A 22,114-nucleotide genomic window follows, 5' to 3' on the forward strand; every position below is an offset into this window, starting at 1 on the left:
TTATGGTGTATTGTTAAACCATTGGGCATGTTAAGGAATGGTTGAGCAGCACCAAATTTATTACACGGCGCAAAATTACAAGCCTGTCCCTAGCCTGAAACCTGTGATATAGAATTGTCGTTGGCCACTCAGTCTGTCATATTAGTTTTTCGTTCTTTCGTTTATTGTTGTATAATTCTTAGTTACTCAGGATTGAGTATTGTTTTTTTCTTAAATTGTTCCACATTTCGTCATTCCGGGGTCGCTTAATACTTGTATACAATGATGAGTTTTACTTTTCGGAGATGGCTGTTTGGTGATCTGTAATTCTCTGTTCACATGTCTTTTCTGTATAGTTTTCTTATTGCAAAACCTTAACGCATCTCCGTGTGCGAACATAGGCATAACAAGAAAACTCATTTAAACATTTCATATCATGGTACCTAAATATAATTATGATTACCAAATTAACGTTTTAGTTATGTTACAGTTATACTTTAGAACTTATAAACGCCTTCTTTGACAAGCTATGATATTTCAAAAATGCAAAAATAATTTTTCCTTTATAAGTTTAGACATTACATATTTTATGGCAACTGCATCAAATGTCATGATGCAAACACCTACTTAAACAAATATACTATATCAAGATATAGTAATAATTGGCCCCTGGAGCAATATTTCATATAAAAGCGCTACAAATGATTAAAATATCGTACTAATGACTTGTACGACCATATATTCGTAATTGACTTTTGTATACTAGTTATTGGCCGATCGCATCCGCCTCTCGCCAGGAACTCGATAAAATAATGGGTTTTGATAGTAAAAGTATCCGGCATACCGATTATTCAACGATTAATTGGAGAATAATGTCTCTTTTTGTAACTATGAAATCGTTCGATAACTAATTACAGTAGCTGTCTAAAACGATAGGAGTTAAACCTGATGACACACACAATGATGTCTGTACCAAAGATTAAATTTAAAGTGGTAAACAACCTTGCTATCAATGATAGTCTCTGAATGACCATTCTTTTTATGAGCATATTGACAAGTTTATTTTCTAGTACCAAAGATTAAAATTTAAGTGGTAAACAACCTTGCTATCAATGATAGTCTCCGAATGACCATTCTTTTTATGAGCATATTGACAAGTTTATTTTCTAGTACCAAGGATTAAAATTTAAGTGGTAAACAACCTTGCTATCAATGATAGTCTCCGAATGACCATTCTTTTTATGAGCATATTGACAAGTTTATTTTCTAGTACCAAAGATTAAAATTTAAGTGGTAAACAACCTTGCTATCAATGATAGTCTCCGAATGACCATTCTTTTTATGAGCATATTGACAAATTTTATTTCCAAATCGCAGAAAACTCTATCGAATTTTATTAATGACTGAAACCTTCCAAGTACAGATGAATTGATAGATAAAGGGTTAACAAAACAGTATCATAACTAGACGTTCCATTGAGGCTACTTCAGTTGTTGTTACATTGATCAGTTAATTTTATTACTCATATGGTTCTGTTCGGCTTCCTGGCACTATAAGATAATCGATCTGACAAAGGTGGTATTAGGTTTCATTTTTCTTTTGTTTTAGCACTCCCGATAAAGTCATACATAGATATATTTATCAATTTAAAACATTATAGATCTATACCACCCATGCAGTAGCCATGAACTTTAGCACTTGTTAAAGACATTATTTGATGTTTACTTTCAATTCATATGTTGACTTTCCTTTAATTGATATGCTTTCCATGTGAAAGATTTGGAAGGAGCGAAGGGGTACTTTGAAACGGATTGATAAATGTTATATCTTTATGAAACATTTTTATTGGGTATTTCATTAAAATCATCGACAAGACGTTTTCAATAAGTAAAATGTTTTTGGTTTTTAATTTAGCCTAATCCATGTTTTGATTTTGCTGCTCCAGATGGTGTTTTTGGTGAAGGTTGAAAAAAAATGCGTTTAGAATACTACAAATTGGTACGTTTTGTATTTTTACTACCTCTGATGCAAATACAACTCTTGGTAAACTTTTAAGTCCCGAATATTTATGAATTTTAATCATTTATTACGAACACTGATAGGTTAGTGATTGATATTTGGAATAGTGCAAAAGCCAGATTGCAAACTTCCAGGTTATTTGCATACACAACACTCATCAGTGACGCTCGAATCCAAGAGAGTTAAAAAAAAAAGCCAAATAAAGTACGAAGTTGAAGAGCATTGAGGACCAAAATTCCTCAAAGTTAAGCCAAATCCAGATAAGGCAATCTAAGGCTGAGGTAGAAAAGCCTTAGTATTTCAAAAACTCTAAATTTTGTAAACATATAATTTATAAATATAACCATATCAATGATAATTCATGTCAGCACAAAAAGTGCTGACTACTGGGCTGGTGATAACCTTGGGGAAATAAATGTCCACCAGCAGTGGCATCGATCCAGTGGTAGTAAATTAACTCATCATAGATACCGGGACTAAATTTTGTATATACGCCAGACGCGCGTTTCGTCTTCAAATGACTCATCAGTGACGCTCGAATCCAAAAAAGTTTTTTTTAAAAAGCCAAATAAAGTACGAAGTTGAAGAGCATTGAGGACCAAAATTCCTAAAAGTTTGGCCAAATCCAGCTAAGGTAATCTATGCCTGAAGTAGAAAAGCCTTAGTATTTCAAAAATTCTAAATTTTGTAAAACATATAATTTATAAATATAACCATATCAATGATAATTCATGTCAGCACAAAAAGTGCTGACTATTGGGCTGGTGATACTCTCGGGGAAATAAATCTCCGTCAGCAGTGGCATCGTTCCAGTGGTAGTAAATAAACTCATCATCGATACCAGGACAAAATTCGTATATACGCCAGACGCGCGTTTCGTCTACAAAGGACTCATCAGTGACGCTTGAATCAAAAAAAGTTTTAAAAAAAATAAAAAAATAAAAAGCCAAATAAAGTACGAAGTAGAAGATCATCGAGGACCAAAATTACTAAACTTTCCATTTTTATGTGCCACCTTCCAACATTGACTCCATATGGAGTATACGTCTTTCATTTTATACGATATTATAGTACTTGTGGGGTTTTTTTTAATCTTGATAGAGGTTTGTTGTTTATAACAAACTATTAAGATAATGATTCCACATGGTAAAGTTGAAGTTGTCCCTCAGAAAGATTTGCAGACACATTCCTCAGTTGGTTGTCGGTATATGGATTAAATGTGTCACAAAAACATAGTTTGCGAAATCCATTTTTCCCTGGTGGTTCTTGAAGAAAACATGCTGGTCCTCACTATTAATTCTATTGTAAATACCAAAATTGTGTCAGTCAGATGCTAAATTTTGGTGGTAAAATCCTGAGGACCACCACTTTTCGCGAACTCTGTAAACGACGACAGATATATTTCACTTGTCAGAATCACAATCCCGTTCTTTTTCTTCGAAGGTGATAGCAAATAATGCACAATATTACGTTGGGCAACACAACGGATGTGATTGTTCAATCAGGAAATTCGTACTCTTTAGGAGCACATGAGTCCACCTGTGGTTTTTTGTGAGGTTCATTTTATACAGTATTATGTATTGAGTGTAGCTTTTTGTTGATTTGTTTAGGTTTAGTTTGTTTGTCTGTTTCCATGCTTTGGGTATATTTTTTTTTATTGCGGCTTGGTAGCCCTTGGTATCTTCTACCTCAAAGCTTTATAAAAAAATAATTTTCATTAATTTGCTATATATACTGTTTCATATTCAACAAACCAAACGCAAGTGGTATTTGGCATAAAGCATTACGATTTGTGAATAACTCGTGATTCCTATTATTTGTCATGAATTCGTCATCCCCGTTATTAATGAAGGATAAACCTCCCATCCCTCCAGTTAAAACCATTTAATGTATTAACGACTACGTGGTTTCGCCTAAAATCTGTCTAAAAAACTGCACATTGGCACTCATACCACATATTCTTGTATCTACATAACAGTCTAAGAATACCTTTACATCTCATCCAAATTCAGAATTGCCTTTAACTTAATATGATTTCTTTGTTAAGTAAATTGTTCCCGATGAAAGAGGGTAGTCATCTGCCAGTGTTTTTTTGTGGTCAAAAGTTAATCTTATTTTATGACTTTAAGTCATATATGATTTTACTTTATAGCATGCTTACTAGTATTCTTTTAATGTTCCTTTGGTATCTTCCGTCTCTGTTCTAGATCATTGTTATTTCAAACAACTCTAGATAACTTATTGATTTAGTCGTTTTAAATTGCAATAACCGTTACCCAGACTATAGTTCCATGGTGGTTCCAGACAAGCTATACAAATACTGTATATATAATGTGTTCAAGTTACGAAATAGACAACCCGGATATACGAGAAGTTGACTGAAATATGACTACGTGTTCTATATTGAACATAAAAAGTACAGTAGTTCAAAGTTATGACACAGCACTAAATAGTTTACGCAACAGCTTTCTGTGTCATAAGACATAACAAGATCATGAAATGATGATAAAAAAAAGTGCATAAGATAAGATAAGATAATTTTTATTAACCAATCATGGTGCCCAAAATTTGAGCTATACAATCAAATGAATGAATTACAAAATAAAGCACAGAAAATGATTAGAATGATTAGAGTACATTTAGACAACAAAAAACAAAAACAACACATGAATACACATTTACACTAATTAACCTGATATAAACCAAGTATGTGAAACGCTTTTTTAAGATACGTGAATATTTTCTTATTTTACGTAAAAAAAAACCATTTTATTGTTTTTTCAAGTGAAACTCATTTCTAGAGGAAGAACAATAACTCTTAAGTATCATTTCGAGGGAAAAACAAGAATGCATGTATTACAGGAAACACTTTCCCTGTCTGTCGATGGGTTTCTCTATTGTGCATTGTTACATGTAGTAAATTTTCAATATTTTATTAGCTTTATTGCTTACTAATAAAGTTCATAATTTCATTGTACCAATCTACACTTAAATATAAAGTTATTGATTTTTTATTCCCCAATCAGGTAAAAACAAAGACTTTTATTGTAGTTATCAAAGGTAAAAGGCTTATAGTTTGATACGCCAGACTACATAATAAGACTCATCAGTCACACTCAGATCAAAATAGTCAACGCAAGTACAAAGCTGAATAGCCTTGAGGACCCAAAATTCCAAAAAGTAGTGTCAAATACGGCTATGGTAATCACGTGGGATAAGAAAATCCTTAGTTTATTTATACAATTCTTTTGCAAACAAAAATGTATAAACATAACAATATAATGAATATGCATATCAACACCCTGGTGCTGACTACTGAGATAGTATTACCCTAGGGGACGAGATGTCGGCTAGCAGTGGCATCGACTCCGTGATGTAAATAGTCTTATAAGTGGATACGCCATACGCCTGTTTCGTCTACATTGTAAGTCTTATTAATGACACATAGATCAACATAGTTAAAAAACCAAACCAAGTACAAAGTTGAAGAGCATGAGGACTCACAATTCCGAATTATTGTGTCAAATACGGCTATGGTAATCTAAGACTGGGATAAGAAATACTTCATTCTTTTTTCAAAAAGGCATATTTATAAATATGACAATATAATTGATATGCATGATCCATTGGTTGACCATCATAAAAATGTATTTACAACAATAATATCAAAGATTCGATCGTAGAATTTTGTTTCGCCATTTTTTTTATTATGTCATTTAGATTCTATGATTTTGTAAAATTTCGATGTTTTCATATTTTTTTTAGGTGTTTTTTGGTGTTTTTTTTTTTTTTACTTGTTGAGTTAAATCAGAAAGTACGTTATAGGGACAAAATATCCACTATTTTATTAAATCGAGGTTTCATAAATCCTAGGTTTCTACTCGTTGTAACCCTAAGGTTGGTTGGGTATAGAAATATGATCACCTTGATCGTAATAGATTTAAATAATTTTTGTAATAGTGTATATTAAAACTTCCTTGTTTATTATACATTTTACATTAAAAATTTAAACTTATATAAAAATTTCCACTGTTAATGTCCGCAATGAGGTACATTGTGGCTTCTGCTTTAATACTGACAATTGTCCTCGCCGAAGATCTTTGTAAAAGACATACAGACGGTGAAAATGTGTATTGTCTCTGTGTATATCAAAATCTTTCTTCAGTACCCGACGACTGCGCAGAAAATACTACTGTTTTGGACATTCGTGGGAATCGTATTAAGACACTGTATAATCGTTCATTCACAGGACTACCTTATCTGCGGAAATTGATTATATCTCATTCTTATGTTGAAAGGATTGAAGTTCTAGCATTTTACAACTTACTTGAACTAGTTTCGTTAGATTTAAGTCATAACGTTATAAGGAGCGATGGGTTGCCTAATGGTGTGTTTCAGTCTATGCCTCAATTGAAACGATTGGATTTACGTTACAATGCGTTTGCTGAGTATCCAGATAGACAACTGAGCGATTTGGAAGGTCTTGAAATTTTATCTTTAAACGGCATCAACGGACAAAAATTTGGAAAAGGATTTTCAAAGTTAACCAACCTTGAACAATTTAGATTACAGCCTTGTAACTATGAAATGCTACACAACGACACGTTCAAGTACCTACGTAGACTACCTATTACTTATTTTCCTTTGTCATGTAAAATACGCAAAGTAGAAACCGGGGCATTTTTCCCACTACAGCACTTGACATCTATCAGTATATACCAAAACCGTTTTATTCAAATAAGTAATTTGCTTCCATCTTTTGTTGCGTTCAGAGGGCATAATATGTCATCAATACTTTTGAACAACAATAATTTCTATTTTGGAAAACATTTTGATACACTATCGGAAAGAGACGGTGTATTACTAGGTAATATTTGTGCCAGAAAAATTTCATTAGAATCGAATTCATTAATTGAAATCCGGCTTGGTTTTCTCTATGGCATGAAATATAGAAACTGTATCGAAACACTCATCCTGCGAGGAAACTCCCTCAATCGTCATCAAGAATATTTATTTGAGTTGAATTTATTGAGTAATCTAAAATATGTGGACTTATCCTCGCAGAATCCTTATTCCTTCATTGGTGAAAAGACTTTACAAAATAATTTGATTGGGACCCCTAGCGGGTTTACAATAAAATTACCATCTACTTTAAAATTCATCAACTATTCAAACATTATCACAAAAAATACAAAATTAGCCTCAAAAGTAAAAGTAGTTGGTGGGTACAATGTTGAAGTATTGGATTTTGCAAATGCTCATTATATTTCTTGCAACACGACAATTTTGGGGTTTTCAAACCTCAAAACCTTGAACTTTTCGGGTTCTGATTGTTCTTTGTTGTCACCAACATTTTTCAGATATTTTAAACGCCTAGAACATCTGACATTCCAAAACGTAAAATTATCACATTCGATTAACATTTATGGTCAGTTTGAAAATTTATTACATGGATTGGTTCACTTAGAATATATAGACTTTTCCCACAATAACTTGGAATTGTCTGTTTCTAAATTTCTTGTCCACCAAAAGCATTCATTGAAAAAACTTATTCTGGATACAAATGAGTTTACTGATATTCCAATAACAGTATCAGATTTTCGTAAATTGATACATTTAGATTTAAGAAAAAACAAAATAGAATATATACACAAGTACTCGATGGATGATATCGATAAGGCGGTGAGCGACGGGTGCAATTTGACAATTTTTCTAACTGGAAACCCACTTAAATGCAACTGTGACACTGTAGATTTTATCGAATGGTTATTTAAAACAAATGTTAAACTTGATGCAGAAAGAAATTATCCATGTGTTGATACGGATGGATTAGCTCGGACGACTAAAATGGCGTATTCTAAGCTTCGTGAAACAAAGTTAAACTGCATTTCAACTACATACCTGACAATATCTATAATATTATCATCAAGTGTCGTTATATTTGTAATAATGGCGTCATGGTTTTGTAAATACAGAATAGCACTAAAATATTGGTATTACAACATTCGGTGGAAGTATCGGTTATATAAAGACATTAACACTCGAACTAACTTTACGTATGATGTATTTATTGGTTATCATCACACTGACCAAAAGTTTTTGTCGGATAAAGTGGTTGCTTTTCTTGAGAAAGAGAAGGGCCTTAAGCTCTGTCTTCATCAACGTGATTTTCTTGCTGGACTTTATATCGCTGATAATATCATAAGTGCAATCAAAGATAGTCGAAAAGTTCTTTTTATAATGACAAACAATTATCTGAAAAGTAAATGGGGGAAATTTGAATTCGACATGGCACGTATGCAAATGTATCAAGAAAATCTTGAGCCGCTAATTGTAATATTGCTAGAAGATATTCCACCATCGGACATGCCCAGTGACCTGCTAGATATTTGGGAACGGATAACATGTATAGAAGCAGATGATATCGTTCGTGAATCTACTCAAGCGTTCAGTGGTCACCAGTTTTGGGAAAAACTATACTTAGCCGTGAAACCGTAACAAATGGCATTATGAAATTTAATGTGTGGGGGTTTTAGAAAACACACAAGTCTTACTCTTAATGTTGTTTTTCTGTTGGATTAGAATCAAACAACAACACCAAGCCTATCTTTATTTTCATGTTGGTGTTAATAATTCGAATAAGGAATAAGATGAATTTCTGTAAATAGGATTCAGTCCGACAGTCCACAGAAACAGCGCCTCTAGACGTACAAAACAAGCCTAAACCAAAGGGAACAATAAAAAGTCTAAGTAGACTGACCAACCGTTACATATGCTTAAAGAACTGAATGGGTTCGAATTGGCAGTCCATTTTAGAGAATGAGCAACCATAAATAAACTGCAATATAAATCTACATTTTTGATATACCAATAAAACAACCTTTATTTTACATTTTTTAATACTATGGACTCGTGCTTTACTGAAGAGACACTGATTGTTGAAATGAGCGTATGAAGCAATAAAAAAATTGATTCGATATTATTACAGTTATTGTAGTAATATCAGAAAATAGTACAGAACCAAAAATGACTGCAAAGGCTTTTTTTCATACAAAAACAAAAACGATATATATAATGCTATGAACTATTATAATTGATGTGTGAATAAGACATAAAAGAGCCATCACCGACTTTTAGTCGCATAACAACAGGCGGTACCATGGCTTAATAGACAAACAAACAAAGCCAATCTGTTTGAAATACAGAGATTTGCTTACAAGGATCTGACAACAATCCATATTACTTTCGTTTCGGGTTATCATTGCATCAGCCGATGAAATTTCAGCTTACAATTTTTTTGAAGTTGTGTATCAATCCAACAAAACAAGAGAGACCTAATGGTCTTTAAAACAGAAAGTAGAATGAAACGTTTTCAGATCCTGGTAAGCAAATCTTGAACACACAGAATCTGTATGTTAATCAGATCAGATCGTTACAGTTCTCTTTCTCATTGCTTCAAACTTAAAATAGAATTTCTGGTTTTTGAATCACAACTCCTCGAGGTAAATATGAAATCTAAAATGTTAATGCTTTTATGATGTTTTTAAGTCGGAAAAAAATGCAAGTGTCATTGCATAAATCAACAATTTCATACTATTTCGTGAACTTCAACATACCATTAAATTTTTAGTCATACTTTTAAAAAATATAGAAACACATTGTGATAAGTTTCAAAGACCACAAACAAAATAAATACAATTGAAATAAGTGAAAAGAAATTATTATTAACATAAAATCTAAAACAAGCCTACAAAAATATACATATATAAGTACATCAGATAAAGAAGATGTAACGATGTACTATATATAGTTTCGTTTGGTGTTCTATCCAATAGTTATGGTGAATGTATGTATTTTGGATGTGAATTACGATTGTTCGTTCTTTCTTAGTATTGTTTTTGTTTCTTATCAAAATATGCATATGAGATACGACACAAATACTGTATTAAAAGTTTGTACGCGGAAAATTCGCTTATTTCTAATAGTCAAAATAATTGGAATGATGCGCCTTCACAATGGAGATCATGTGCGTCTACTACGCATGCACAATACAAATTACCGAAATCTGAAGATTTGAAACTGCTCATTGTTATATGCAAAATTTGTGTTTCTTTCTGAAACACTTGTTATATGTATCGGTCTATGTCCACCAGATATTCGCTTTACAGAGGAATTTTAGATATTTTACAAAAGTAAAGTGTGGAAAATTTTGATGTCATTTATTATTAGAATATGTACAGTTAATGTTCTGAAAAAAGTAAAATGACAAAAATACTGAACTCCGAGGACAATTCTGAGCAGGAAAGACTGTAAGCAAATGGCAAAATCAAAATCTCAAACATATCTAATGAATGGATACCAACTGTCATATACCTGGGAGACATTTTCTTATGTAGAAAATGGTGAATAACATCTGATTTTAAAGCTAACTAAACTCCACTTGTATGACAGTTTCATTTAATATGTCAGTATAAAAAACAAAAAGGCATACAGACAAATTACAATAGCAAAAAAAAACGGAAAACAAGAAACCAAAGACTTACCACGGTACAACAACACAATGACGGGATGTACAAGTACCAAGCCACGTCAAATAAACATCGCCAAACATAAAACTGAGAATAGACTACACGGTAAAAGTAATAATTTACAGAGACAAATAAACGGTTACGATAACTCGTTATTAGGATGATTAACAATTGCTGTACCTAGAATCTATACTTCAAGACCACCGTGTATTATTTGTGAAGTTGAAACAGAATATTTATCAACAAGGTCTTGGTATCTCCCGATGAACTTTTTTTTAGAAAAAGGACGAGACGTTCTTTGACATACCCCTGGTTCGTCAACTTTATTCTCAGACACTGATGACGCTTTACGAAGTATGAGTAGCAGATGCAAGCTGTTGTATACTGAATGAGTTAGGAAATGTATATCCCATATACAGGTGAAGTAGTTATATTGCTATTAAGGTGGGGGAATTGATATTTTCAAAATTAAAATCGTCTCGTTTGTCAAAGATTCGGGTTCTGAGATGATCGTTGAGTTCAATTCTAGCTATAAGTCTAAAATGGGGCAGATTAAGCCATGTTCCTTGTGTTTTTAATTCTAGTTCTTGGTGATATATTAATGGAACCCAATCAGAAAAGTTTAGATTATTAACGGACAGAACATCTTCCATATATCTGGATGTGAAATTAAATGATCTGGCGTCTTTGATTCTTTGAACTCACTTTCCATTATCCCTTGTTAACCGATGTGTTTATATATTGGTTCAAATGAACATATTAATTCAGATATTTAAAGATGTAAGGAAAAAAAATCAATGTAATGAAAAATTTGATGTACAGCATGTCAATCGACTTTTCTTATGTGTCAAAATAAAATGTCTCTCCAATCAATAAATGATGTGATATGCTCTTTATCTGACATGTATTTGATTTAGGTCATATTTCATTGATTTATGAAATATGAATTGTTTTGTACCACTGATATGTCACGAAATAGTAAATTTAGTATTTGCATTTCAATGTATTGTAGTTTGTATAAGGGAATGCAACTAATAGTTATATTTTCTTCAATTTATTGAGCTAGTTTTTTTTAAAGAAAAATACAGCATATTTCCTAGCTACTATTTTTTTAGGTGGTGAATGAATAATATTTCGATAAATTACTATTAATAAAGCAAGATATTTCATTCATTTCTGATAGAAACTAATGTATTTAGAATTACAATGTATGTTTTTTTTATATTATATAATTTTATCAGCAAGAAGATACAATAACCCCACAAGGTTATGTGGAGCAGGATCTATGTTTCTGTGTTTGTCATGGCATTGTCAGATATGTTTACTTATCACTTTGAATATCCCTTTTAGTGTCTTTCGCCTCTTTTCTACAAAAAAACATATTTTCATATAGGAACTTTTGAAAATCCATTGTAGTTCTTTGATAGTCCCCGTTGGATTTATTCACAAATCTTGTTGAATATTGAAATCGAATGTTGAATATTGAAAATGGATACGAGGGGAAAAAATAAATGTTGAATGTTGAATGTTGAATATTGAACCAACTTGACATCCGTGTACGTATTTCATCTTTAAAAATTGGTTATTGCGATGTAAGGTTGCTGTCTCATTGACGTATCTAATACAAATTCATTTATGTATATGCTCGGCCAGATGTTTTTTTAGCGACACTTATTCCTTAGTAGTGATGATAATTTTTTCTTTCTTTTTTTTATTTGGAACACAATGTTGACTGCTGTATCCCAATTTTTGACATTTTTACCTATTGGGTCTGTTTGTTTTGTTCATGCATCGTTGTCAATATAATGGAAATTGAGAAAACTGCTTTAAAACCAGGTTCAATCCACCACCTTCTACATAAGAAATTGCATGTACTAAGTCAGGAATATGACAGTTGTTATATATTAGTTTGATGTGTTTGGGTTTTTGATTTTGCTATTTGATAAGGGACTTTCCTTTTGGAATTTTCCTCGGAGTTAATGGTTTTACTTTTCCCGGTGTAAAACCATGTTTAATCCGCCAGTTTCTTCATAGAGAAATGTCTGTATCAAGTTCGAAATATGACATTTGTTTTCCATTCGTTTGATGAGTTCGGTATTTTTTGTTATTTTTCTTTTTACTGTAAAATGATTTAACATATCATTTCAAAAGTATTAAGAATGTCTGACATTTCAGTGTAAACTCTAGTTGTATTACTTTAAAGGTAAGCTGCTTATTACTAAAACATGCGGCTTATTTCATTGAGAATTACAGAATTCAATTAATTCAAATTCTATGAACTTTAAACAAAACAGTAAGAGTAAATTTTCTTATTTACTAAATATCCATTACCCACATATATACTTTTTATAAGTATGAATGTCAAAGGTTTAAAAAAAAAAAGAGGTTTTATAATTGTAAAGAGGCGAACAAATCCGTCTCTCGCGTTGCAGCAACGGAAATGTAATCTTAACTGTCGATTTTTTTATAGGATTATTTTACAGGTATTTTCTATATTGGTATATGCAATTTATCATGCAAATTATTTATTTAACAGTAAAACACGCTCAAAGACAAAATGTTCCAAAAAATTTAACGCCAACCCAAATTCAATATATTCGTGTGTTTTTTTTATTGATCTCAGATTATCAAATACCTGATCAATAGATATGGACACGAAATGAGGAAAACACATATTTGTCCTAATGTTTTATATTACCTTAGGTGTATTTGGCAAAACTTTTAGGAATTTTGGTCCTCAATGCTCTTCAACTTCGTACTTTATTTGGCCTTTTTAACCGTTTTTGATTCGAGCGTCACTGATGAGTCTTTTGAAGACGAAACGCGAGTCTGGCATTTATACAAAATTTATTCCTGGTATCTATGATGAGTTTATTTACACCATATACCGCATAGTATATCAGAAGTAAGCGATCATACAATAGATGAAAAAAAAAGATGACGTTTGGACAATGCACTATTAAAAAAGAAAAAATGCCAAAGAAAATGACACAATAAAATGAAAATAAACGTTTATTAAAAGAGATCTTTTGTGTATCCGTGATGCTAGTTGGAATTATTTAAGAGTATTTATTGTGTTAGATGAAATTACTCTCCCTCGTCTTTCAAATTTGAGAAGATTTCATTGTTGATTAAGGAGTCGGCTTAAAAGCTATAAGCACAAGAAACAATCAAACCAGTTTTAAGAACCCTGTAAGACGTAAAATTACACAAATACTGAACTCCATGGAAAATTTAAAAAGTGATGTCTATAATCAAATGGCAAAATCAAAATCTCAAACATATCAAACGAATGAACAACTGTCATAGTCCAGATCTGGTACAGACATCTTCTTATGTACAATATGATAGATTTAAGCTAGTTTTCAATCTAGCTAAACCCCTCACTTACACGTACTTTAACGTCTGTCCCATATCTCACTCTCACAATAAACTGATCTTTTTTTAACTGCATTTCAGTTATGTGTGTTAAATTCATATGTGTGACATTCATTTTCATAAAAGAAATCCATCTTTGACATATTTATGGACATTTGGCCCTCTTTTTACTAGTATATAAATCAAATGATATTTTTTTGAATATGGAACTAGTTCTATGACTTCTATACGTAGATCTTTATTTGAGACAAAAGTAAGTTGACGACTAAATACTACATTTAGTAGAACGTATTTAAAAAACTGGATTCGCGCTACTTTATGACAGGCGCTTTTCATCTATCTATACAGATGGTGAATTCAATCAGGGCATGGAGGGCGTACACCCCTTCCCATTCACACAAAAACACACACATACACTTCTGTCGGAAACATATATATCATTTATAATCATATTAACATCGCCTATGAAATATTTCGCTTCACTACACCCAACAGTATTTATTCTGTTTTCTGCTACTAGCACCCATTTCAAAAGTGGCCACCTTTCGGTTTTTATATTTAATACTGGCAATTTTTAACGAACTTTGAAATAAGGAAATAATTCAAAAGTCGAACTATCGCATGTTATAAAATCTTAAACTGTGAAAGTACAAAAAAAAAGGTTTTAAATTACATAATTTATCATGTAATTTTAAGCTGCTTTAACCGTATACGACCACACGTGCTCTTATCTATAAGAACTTCCTGGTATGAATCATAACCAATAAAATTATAAATATTTTTGATGTGACATTTGAGAATATCAGACATAAAACTTGAGGCATACGGAAATCTAGAAGTGCGTTTTGTAACAATTATAGAATAACGTATATATTATAGTCTTGAATTTTATTGAAATAATCGTCAAGAATCTGAATGTTCTTAAACCCACTGGCTGTTTCACTTCCCACAATCAATCAGAAAATATCATACATGTAACTATAATTATGACTCAGCAGATCTCATTACTGATAGCAAACCAGTAATTTATTATTTCGTTGTAGATAACCTCATCAGAGATCATACCAGGAACTGAAATTTTGTATTTGCGTCATACGCAGAAGGGGTGTGAACTTCTCATGGCAGAAATAAAGAACATAAGGTGAGGAAAATGCATATCAAAAGAAAGACAAAGATTGTGCGAACCCTGTCAAAACTGAGGTTGAACTCAGATGCTGTGGAAGAGTTTACGCAGTTCCTGTTTAACTAGTTTCACCTGTCGCGATACTCATAAATATCAGTTATTCAATGATAAGATGCATTCGGTGTAGCCCGAATAATTCAGTCGATATATTCCGCTGATCTACGATGGCTACATTAACATTTCTCCTCGTGTGGGAGAAAATCGGACACGGAAAGGGCTTGAATTATTCGAGTTACATTCGGTGATGTAAATGGAGAAAAAGAGGACGTGACATGTTTTTTTTTATCATTTAACGTTCTTGCGTTCCTTTTGTGGAATTCCCATTTTACTATTATTTTTCTTTTCGTTTTGTTTTTTTTGTAGTAACGTTCTTTTCTGATCTTTTGATTTTTCAAACATGTCTTAATTGCCAAATTGGTAGTATAACATTTCAGTTATTGTTAAATGTTTTAAAGACAAATAAACATGTATGTGAAGTTAGCAGCCGGTTCGTTATTCGTTATTCGATATTCAATATCCAACCAGCTGCTAGCAGCCGGTTGGATATTCAAAATCTGGTGAAAAATAATACGAAAATTAAATACTTGATAACATAAAAAGCATGATTTTCATAGTTAAAAGGACTGATAAGATATGTAGAAAAATCGTTAAATGACCTTTTTAAGCTGTCGTAATTTCTCGTTGTCCTCGCATGTAAACCCTTTTCCATGTTATATATTTTGTCTTTATGTAATAGAGAGTTTTGTCAATAAAACGACTTCAAAGATGTACTTCTGTGTATAATGTTTCTAAAGACAAAAAGAAAAACCCATAAGGGAGCTACCATTTGATTTTTATGGGGGGGGGCTAGGATGAAATTTGAAAAAAATAGGCAGGACAGGAGTTTTGAGTAAAAAAAAAAGCAGGATGAGACACTTGCAAAAAAAAAAAGGCAGGACAACATTTTAGGTAAAAAAAAATCAGGATAAACTAAAAAAAAAAAAGGCAGGACCGAACAGAGTGAAAAATAAAAAGGCAGGACAGAGATTACAGCTAAAAAAAAATGCAGGACAAAATTTTTCATCCTAGCCCCCCCCCCCCCCCCCCCCCCCCCCCCCCCCCCCCAAAAAATCAAATGGTAGCTCCCTAACTCAAGAAATATTGATAACTATAAATAGAAATATATATGGAGAGCCAAAAAAATATTTTTTCAGTCACAAGCTGTCAAAATTTTAGGACAAAGGGCACAGGATAATGGTGAGAGCCCCCTGAACTCTCAATCTTTCTAATATTTTACAGACATGTAGTCAATAGGTAGATACAAACGTGACTAAAAGGAATTTGGGTACACTTCATGTCTTCTATGTTTACGGTACGCCCAAAGTGCCAGTTGGATATTCAAATTTTATATAACAAATCGACCCGAGACCGCTTAAATGAGGTTGAGACCCCCCTGGTCTTTCAATGTCCATAAAATTCAATCAAATCATTGACTCTGTATATATAAAGGTTGTATAAGATGGATTTTTGAGAATAACATCATCTTCAATATCAACGGAGTGCTTAGATTGTCACTTTTCAGTCAAAAAATGTCAAAATTTTATGACAAAGGGCACAGGGTAATTGTGAGAGCCCCCTGATCTCTCAATATTTCTAATATTTTACAGACATTTAGTCAATAGGTAGATACAAACGTGACTAAAAGGAATTTGGGTACACTTCATGTCTTCTATGTTTACGGTACGCCCAAAGTGCCAGTTGGATATTCAAATTTTATATAACAAATCGACCCGAGACCGCTTAAATGAGGTTGAGACCCCCCCCCCCCCCCCCTGGTCTTTCAATGTACATAAAATTCAACCAAATCATTGACTCTGTATATATAAAGGTTGTCTTAGATAGATTTTAGAGAATAACGTCATCTTCAATATCAACGGAGTGCTAAGATTGTCACTTTTCAGTCAAAAAATGTCAAAATTTTAGGACAAAGGGCACAAGGTTATGGTTAGAACCCCCTGATCTCTCAATATTTCTAATATTTTACAGACATTTAGTCAATAGGTAGATACAAACGTGACTAAAAGGAATTTGGGTACACTTCATGTCTTCTATGTTTACGGTACGCACAAAGTGCCAGTTGGATATTCAAATTTTATATCAAAAATCGACCCAGACTGCTTAAATGAGGTTGAGACCCGCTGGTTTTTCAATGTCCATAAAATTCAACCAAATCATTGACTCTGTATATATAAAGGTTGTATTAGATAGATTTTTGAGAATAACGTCATCTTCAATATCTACGGAAGGCTAAGATTGTCACTTTTCAGTAAAAAAAAATGTCAAAATTTTAGGACAAAGGGCACAGGGTAAATGTGAGAGCCCCCTGATCTCTCAATCTTTCTTATATTTTACAGACATTTAGTCAATAGGTAGATACAAACGTGACTAAAAGGAATTTGGGTACACTTCCTGTCTTCTATTTTTACGGTACGCCCAAAGTGCCAGTTGGATATTCAAATTTTATATCAAAAATCGACCCGAGACCGCTTAAATGAGGTTGAGACCCCCCTGGTCTGTCAATGTCCATAAAATTCAACCAAATCATTGACTCTGTATATATAAAGGTTGTGTTAGATAGATTTTTGAGAATAACGTCATCTTCAATATCTATTGAGGGCTTAGATTGTCACTTTTCAGTCAAAAAATGTCAAAATGTTACGACAAAGAGCACAGGGTAATGGTGAGAGCCCCCTGATATCTCAATCTTTCTAATATTTTACAGATATTTAGTCAATATGTAGATACAAACGTGACTTTAAGGAATTTGGGTACACTTTCTTTCTTTTATGTTTACGGTGCGCCCAAAGTGCCTGTTGGAAATTCAAATTATATAGCTAAAACCTACCCGAAACCGCTTAAATGAGGTTGAGACCCACCTGGTTTTTCAATGTCCATTAAATTCAACCAAATCATAGATTCTATATATATAAATATTGTATTAAAAGGGGAATGCTGTTGAGTGGAATGTTAGCTTCTAGGACCAAAGCAGAACCCTAGTAGAATCGAGGACCTTGTTTCAAGTACAAACAGGCACCATAGGTGTCGGGGAAGATTTACAGACCTTTACAACGCACCTTCACACAGCTCACTCAAGCACCCTTTTTGATGTAAGTCCCAGGTCCAAATGCATGATTGCTGACGGCTATTTCAACCAGGCAACTTTTGGCTTCAACACCTCATGCTGGCAGAATTGTGCTCGCCAACATAGGAAGGACTTGCATTGTCCTTCCCGCTTACATGGGTAGGAATCCACTTTCTTTTTGAATGTTTTTCTTCAATTGGGTAGTGCTTATTTCCATAGTTGTACCACTAGAAACGTTTCGAAGGAGCTTGGTGATCTTTTCAATCTGTTGCGGGGTAATCACATCTTGTGTTTACCTTGCAGGTTTGTGTGGGATAAACGAATGGTGACCGGGCAACCTTTTTTAGCTGCTCCGTGTAATTTATTAGCTTGACCTTTTATCAAATTCAACCCATATTTTGATAGACTGTTTTCTAATACCTCTCGAAGATGAAAGCGGATGGTGATATGTTTACTGCGGAGATTGATAGGATCACCGTCTTGGTCGGTTAGGTATGTCTGCATGCGATTGAAAAGCTGTAGATATTGGACTGTTGGGTGGAGTTTACGAAGCTTACATTGATGATGCCACTGTTCACCAAGATGCTGTTTATACTGCTGATGCTAACAATGTATTCAATCTCTTCGTAACCGTTTGTTGCCTGATCAAATGTGTAGAGCTGTCGCTTAAATCCCAATACGGTGTTCGATTCCTTAGATTATAGGGGGTGAACCGGGTAAAATGCGGCTATTGTTTCCAGGGACAAGGATTGAAACCCCTTGCTTTTAGTCTGTGTGGTCGACGATTTACTGCAACAGTGTGGTGTCCATTTACTAGTATTCATTAAATACCGAAGTTCATCTTCTGACCGTCCAATTCGAACTGGAGGACTCCGTCGGAGATTGGAAGTAAAAATGCTTCGGTGTTGTCGGGAACATTACGCTATAATTCCGCTCGAATCCGGAAGTCCACTCGGGCGAATAACTTACCTCGATTACAAACAGCGGCTATAGGTAAATAAAATCAGAGGGGTTGACACCACCGTTACTGAGAAGGTTTTCAATGTCGTAGAATTTCTTTCTGAAGTCTACAGCCTCCTTGAACACTCTGGCAACCTTGTTTTGTAAAAATCACGCATTAAAGTCGACGGCTGAGTCGCGTTCAGCTTTGAGGGTGACATGGACACTTTGTGAGAGTGGACCAAAGAGATCTTATACAGGATTATTTTTGCCACGTTATTGACGGCGGCAGCCCTCGTAATGGCATTGGCATCTGAATAGCGAATGAGTGGAAGTTCTTGCCTGAACCCGTACACTATTTTATAGTAATAATTCCATAATATGTTTCAGGGGAATGGCAAACGAGTACGATCCTTTGTTGGTGCGCTTGGTGATAATGTATTCACGCCAGGCTGTAAATCCAGTGTTCTCAGTCCCGGCATCGGTAGAAGAATCCTTATACCACAGTCGGTTGAGACCCTGCGTTTTGAAGAAGTCGTCGAGGAAGGTTTACATTCCCAGCATAGCAGTGGCGATGCCGGGTCGTTAATGTGTTCAATCTGCTGACCGGAGAGTCGATATCATATAGTTTAAGAGATACATGATACCATTGTGAATGAGATCAACGTCTGCATATGCAGTGCTGTCGTGATTTTGAAGTCTTCCTTCTACTAAGAAATAACGATCGATTGGGTGAAGGAACAGGTCTTGCGTTTCGATGTTGATTCGGATCTCCGCTTCAGAGTTGGTAAGTAGGGCTCCGGCTTAAGGTACGAATTCGTGAACCTGGTATTAATATTTTTTAAGAATTCCATCGTAGGTTAACCCTACTGTGATTGTAAGGATGTCAGACATTATGGATTTAGTGATAGCTTTGGACAAAATCATGGACGGTAGCGATGCCACGGGAGATGAGATTGTTTAACTGTGTTTGGTTGTGGGGCTTACTGCGTTTAATACTGAGCTGTTTATTGGGCTTGCTGCGCTAGACACTGGGTTTTCGAAGGCGGTTCACTTTTTCAACGTCATGGTCGACGACTTTGGCCACCCCCTTTCAACTCCTATCATGGCTGCATTGGTGTAAGCGCTCATAGTCTTACTTTCCAAGGCCTTGGCAGCAGAGGAGGTGAACATGCGACCAGCGATACCGGCGATAGTGTCAAACAAACTACCGCCGTATGCATACTTTCGAGATAAACATTAAAAACATTTATTTACAGGATACTACGATGGAAATGCTTATATTCCTTGGTGCTGATGTGTTCGCCTTTCTTCATGGCATCGAGGATCGCCACAATCTCGTTGCACACGCCATTATTTCAAGCACGGTCGGCAGCGTTACACAGATCCAGGTGATATATGAAGGAGCTAGTTAAAGTCAGAGTGTAGAAAAACGGTTTGCAGTCCGCTACAATGCTTATCTTGCTTTAGATGTGCGACACAATATTCGTCCACTTGTAACTTTTTATCGCCTTCGGGTTCTAGAGAGGGTCAATTGCCTTGTCGATGTATGGCACCGAAACTGTTCAGGATCTCTGCATTGTCGACAAGGTTTTAAAAGCTTCGGGCTCAAACGATTCTTGTTTCTTTTTCACCATGAGTTCCAAGAGGTCAAGGGTTCCTTTGTACCCCAGAGCATTACCGAAATATCATCACCGTCAGACGTAACTGGTTAGCTTCCGATGAAGATACCATCGTTTTCAGATCGCGATCTAAAGGTGTGGCCGGCGGAAGGATTGTTACTGAGCTGAAATACTGCTGTGCTCGAGGTCCGAGATGTTGTCTGAAGCTGGTGCAATGGGTAGTGGGTAGGGAAACTTTGGTGGTGGAAGAGGAGGGAGGACTGTCACTGCTGCAGGAAGGTATACAATTGTTTTGGTATTGTTGAATCTGTCTCTCGCTGAGCCTTAACCACAGGCTTAACACCTTTGAAAGGTCCCGGTTGAGTACAATCTTCTCGAGGCGATGCTGCATGTTACTGGCTTGAATCTTCCGCTTGATCTCTTGCAACTCCCTGGCGAGCGCCTCACACTGTTTAGTGTCTGTAATTTTTATAACGTCATTTATTTATAGCGTTGTCATGACCCCCCTAAGCGATGGTTCGAACACATCTATAAGTTTGTTTGAACACCCCTAAGCGTTGGTTTTCTGAAACCAAAGACATACATCTATCAAAAGGTAAAAAAAAATCACATGCATTTCTGCTTGTTTTTTAATAAAATTGAATTGAAAAGATCGATCTTTTTTAGCTATTGGATCAATGTCTTTATCCTAACAATCCAAGATAAAATCAATTTAGGTCACCCAAAACCACTATTCCCAATTCAATGTTTTTAGACCCTGTTTTTGATCTTTCGGTCCTATCGTCAACAAATTTAAAATTCATGGTAATCATACCCGGTACGCCTGTTTTTTTCATCCAATAGCTCACAATTTGAAGAGCTCATTCGGTCCCTCTCTTTGCCAAATTGTTTGTCAGCGGCTTGTTCAATCTCTCAAAACCCCAAGTGGGGATAGTTGCCCCCATCCAGAATAAGGTTTTAATTTTTGTCTACCTATTAACTAAATTTCTGCGTAATATAAGAAAGATTGAGAGATTGGGGGATTCTTACCATTGCCAAGTGTCCTTTGTCCTACATGTAAAAGTTTGACAATATGTAGCTGAAAATTGACAATAAAAGGCCTCCATAAATATCGAATATCACAATATTCTGGGAATTCTTTCTAGTACAACCTTTATATACACAGCGTCTATGATTTAATTAAATTAAATAGACATTGAACAACCAGTGGGTCTCACGCTCATTTAAGCGGTCTCGGGTCGATTTTTGATATAAAATTTGAATATCCAACTGGCACTTTGGGCGTACCGTAAACATAGAAGACAGGAAGTGTACCCAAATTCCTTTTAGTCACGTTTGTATCTAC

The 22,114-nt window shown here is 34.4% G+C and overlaps 2 protein-coding genes across 2 annotated transcripts; both read left to right on the forward strand.

The window, feature by feature from the left end:
• The first annotated feature begins 6,042 nt into the window (after nt 1-6,042).
• On the forward strand, nt 6,043-7,609 carry LOC134726405 (chondroadherin-like). The gene is made up of 2 exons (XM_063590807.1): nt 6,043-7,248; nt 7,589-7,609. The coding sequence occupies exons 1-2, from the start codon at nt 6,043-6,045 to the stop codon at nt 7,607-7,609; spliced, it is 1,227 nt and encodes a 408-aa protein (XP_063446877.1).
• LOC134727037 (toll-like receptor 4) lies at nt 7,547-8,498 on the forward strand. Its single transcript, XM_063591424.1, has one exon. It carries the CDS (start codon nt 7,660-7,662, stop codon nt 8,494-8,496), a length of 837 nt encoding a protein of 278 aa, XP_063447494.1. The 5' UTR covers nt 7,547-7,659; the 3' UTR covers nt 8,497-8,498.
• The last annotated feature ends 13,616 nt before the right edge of the window (nt 8,499-22,114 follow it).

This window comes from Mytilus trossulus, chromosome 7 (assembly GCF_036588685.1).
Source record: "Mytilus trossulus isolate FHL-02 chromosome 7, PNRI_Mtr1.1.1.hap1, whole genome shotgun sequence".
Lineage (NCBI taxonomy): Eukaryota > Metazoa > Mollusca > Bivalvia > Mytilida > Mytilidae > Mytilus > Mytilus trossulus.

What these genes read in the sequence shown, in the direction of transcription:
- LOC134726405 (XM_063590807.1), top strand. Translation starts at nt 6,043, where the DNA reads ATGAGGTACATTGTGGCTTCTGCTTTAATACTGACAATTGTCCTCGCC. An exon ending in ATGTTGAAGTATTGGATTTT is followed by an intron (nt 7,249 to 7,588) that starts GCAAATGCTCAT and finishes TTCCAATAACAG; the next exon opens with TATCAGATTTTCGTAAATTG.
- LOC134727037 (XM_063591424.1), top strand. Translation starts at nt 7,660, where the DNA reads ATGGATGATATCGATAAGGCGGTGAGCGACGGGTGCAATTTGACAATT.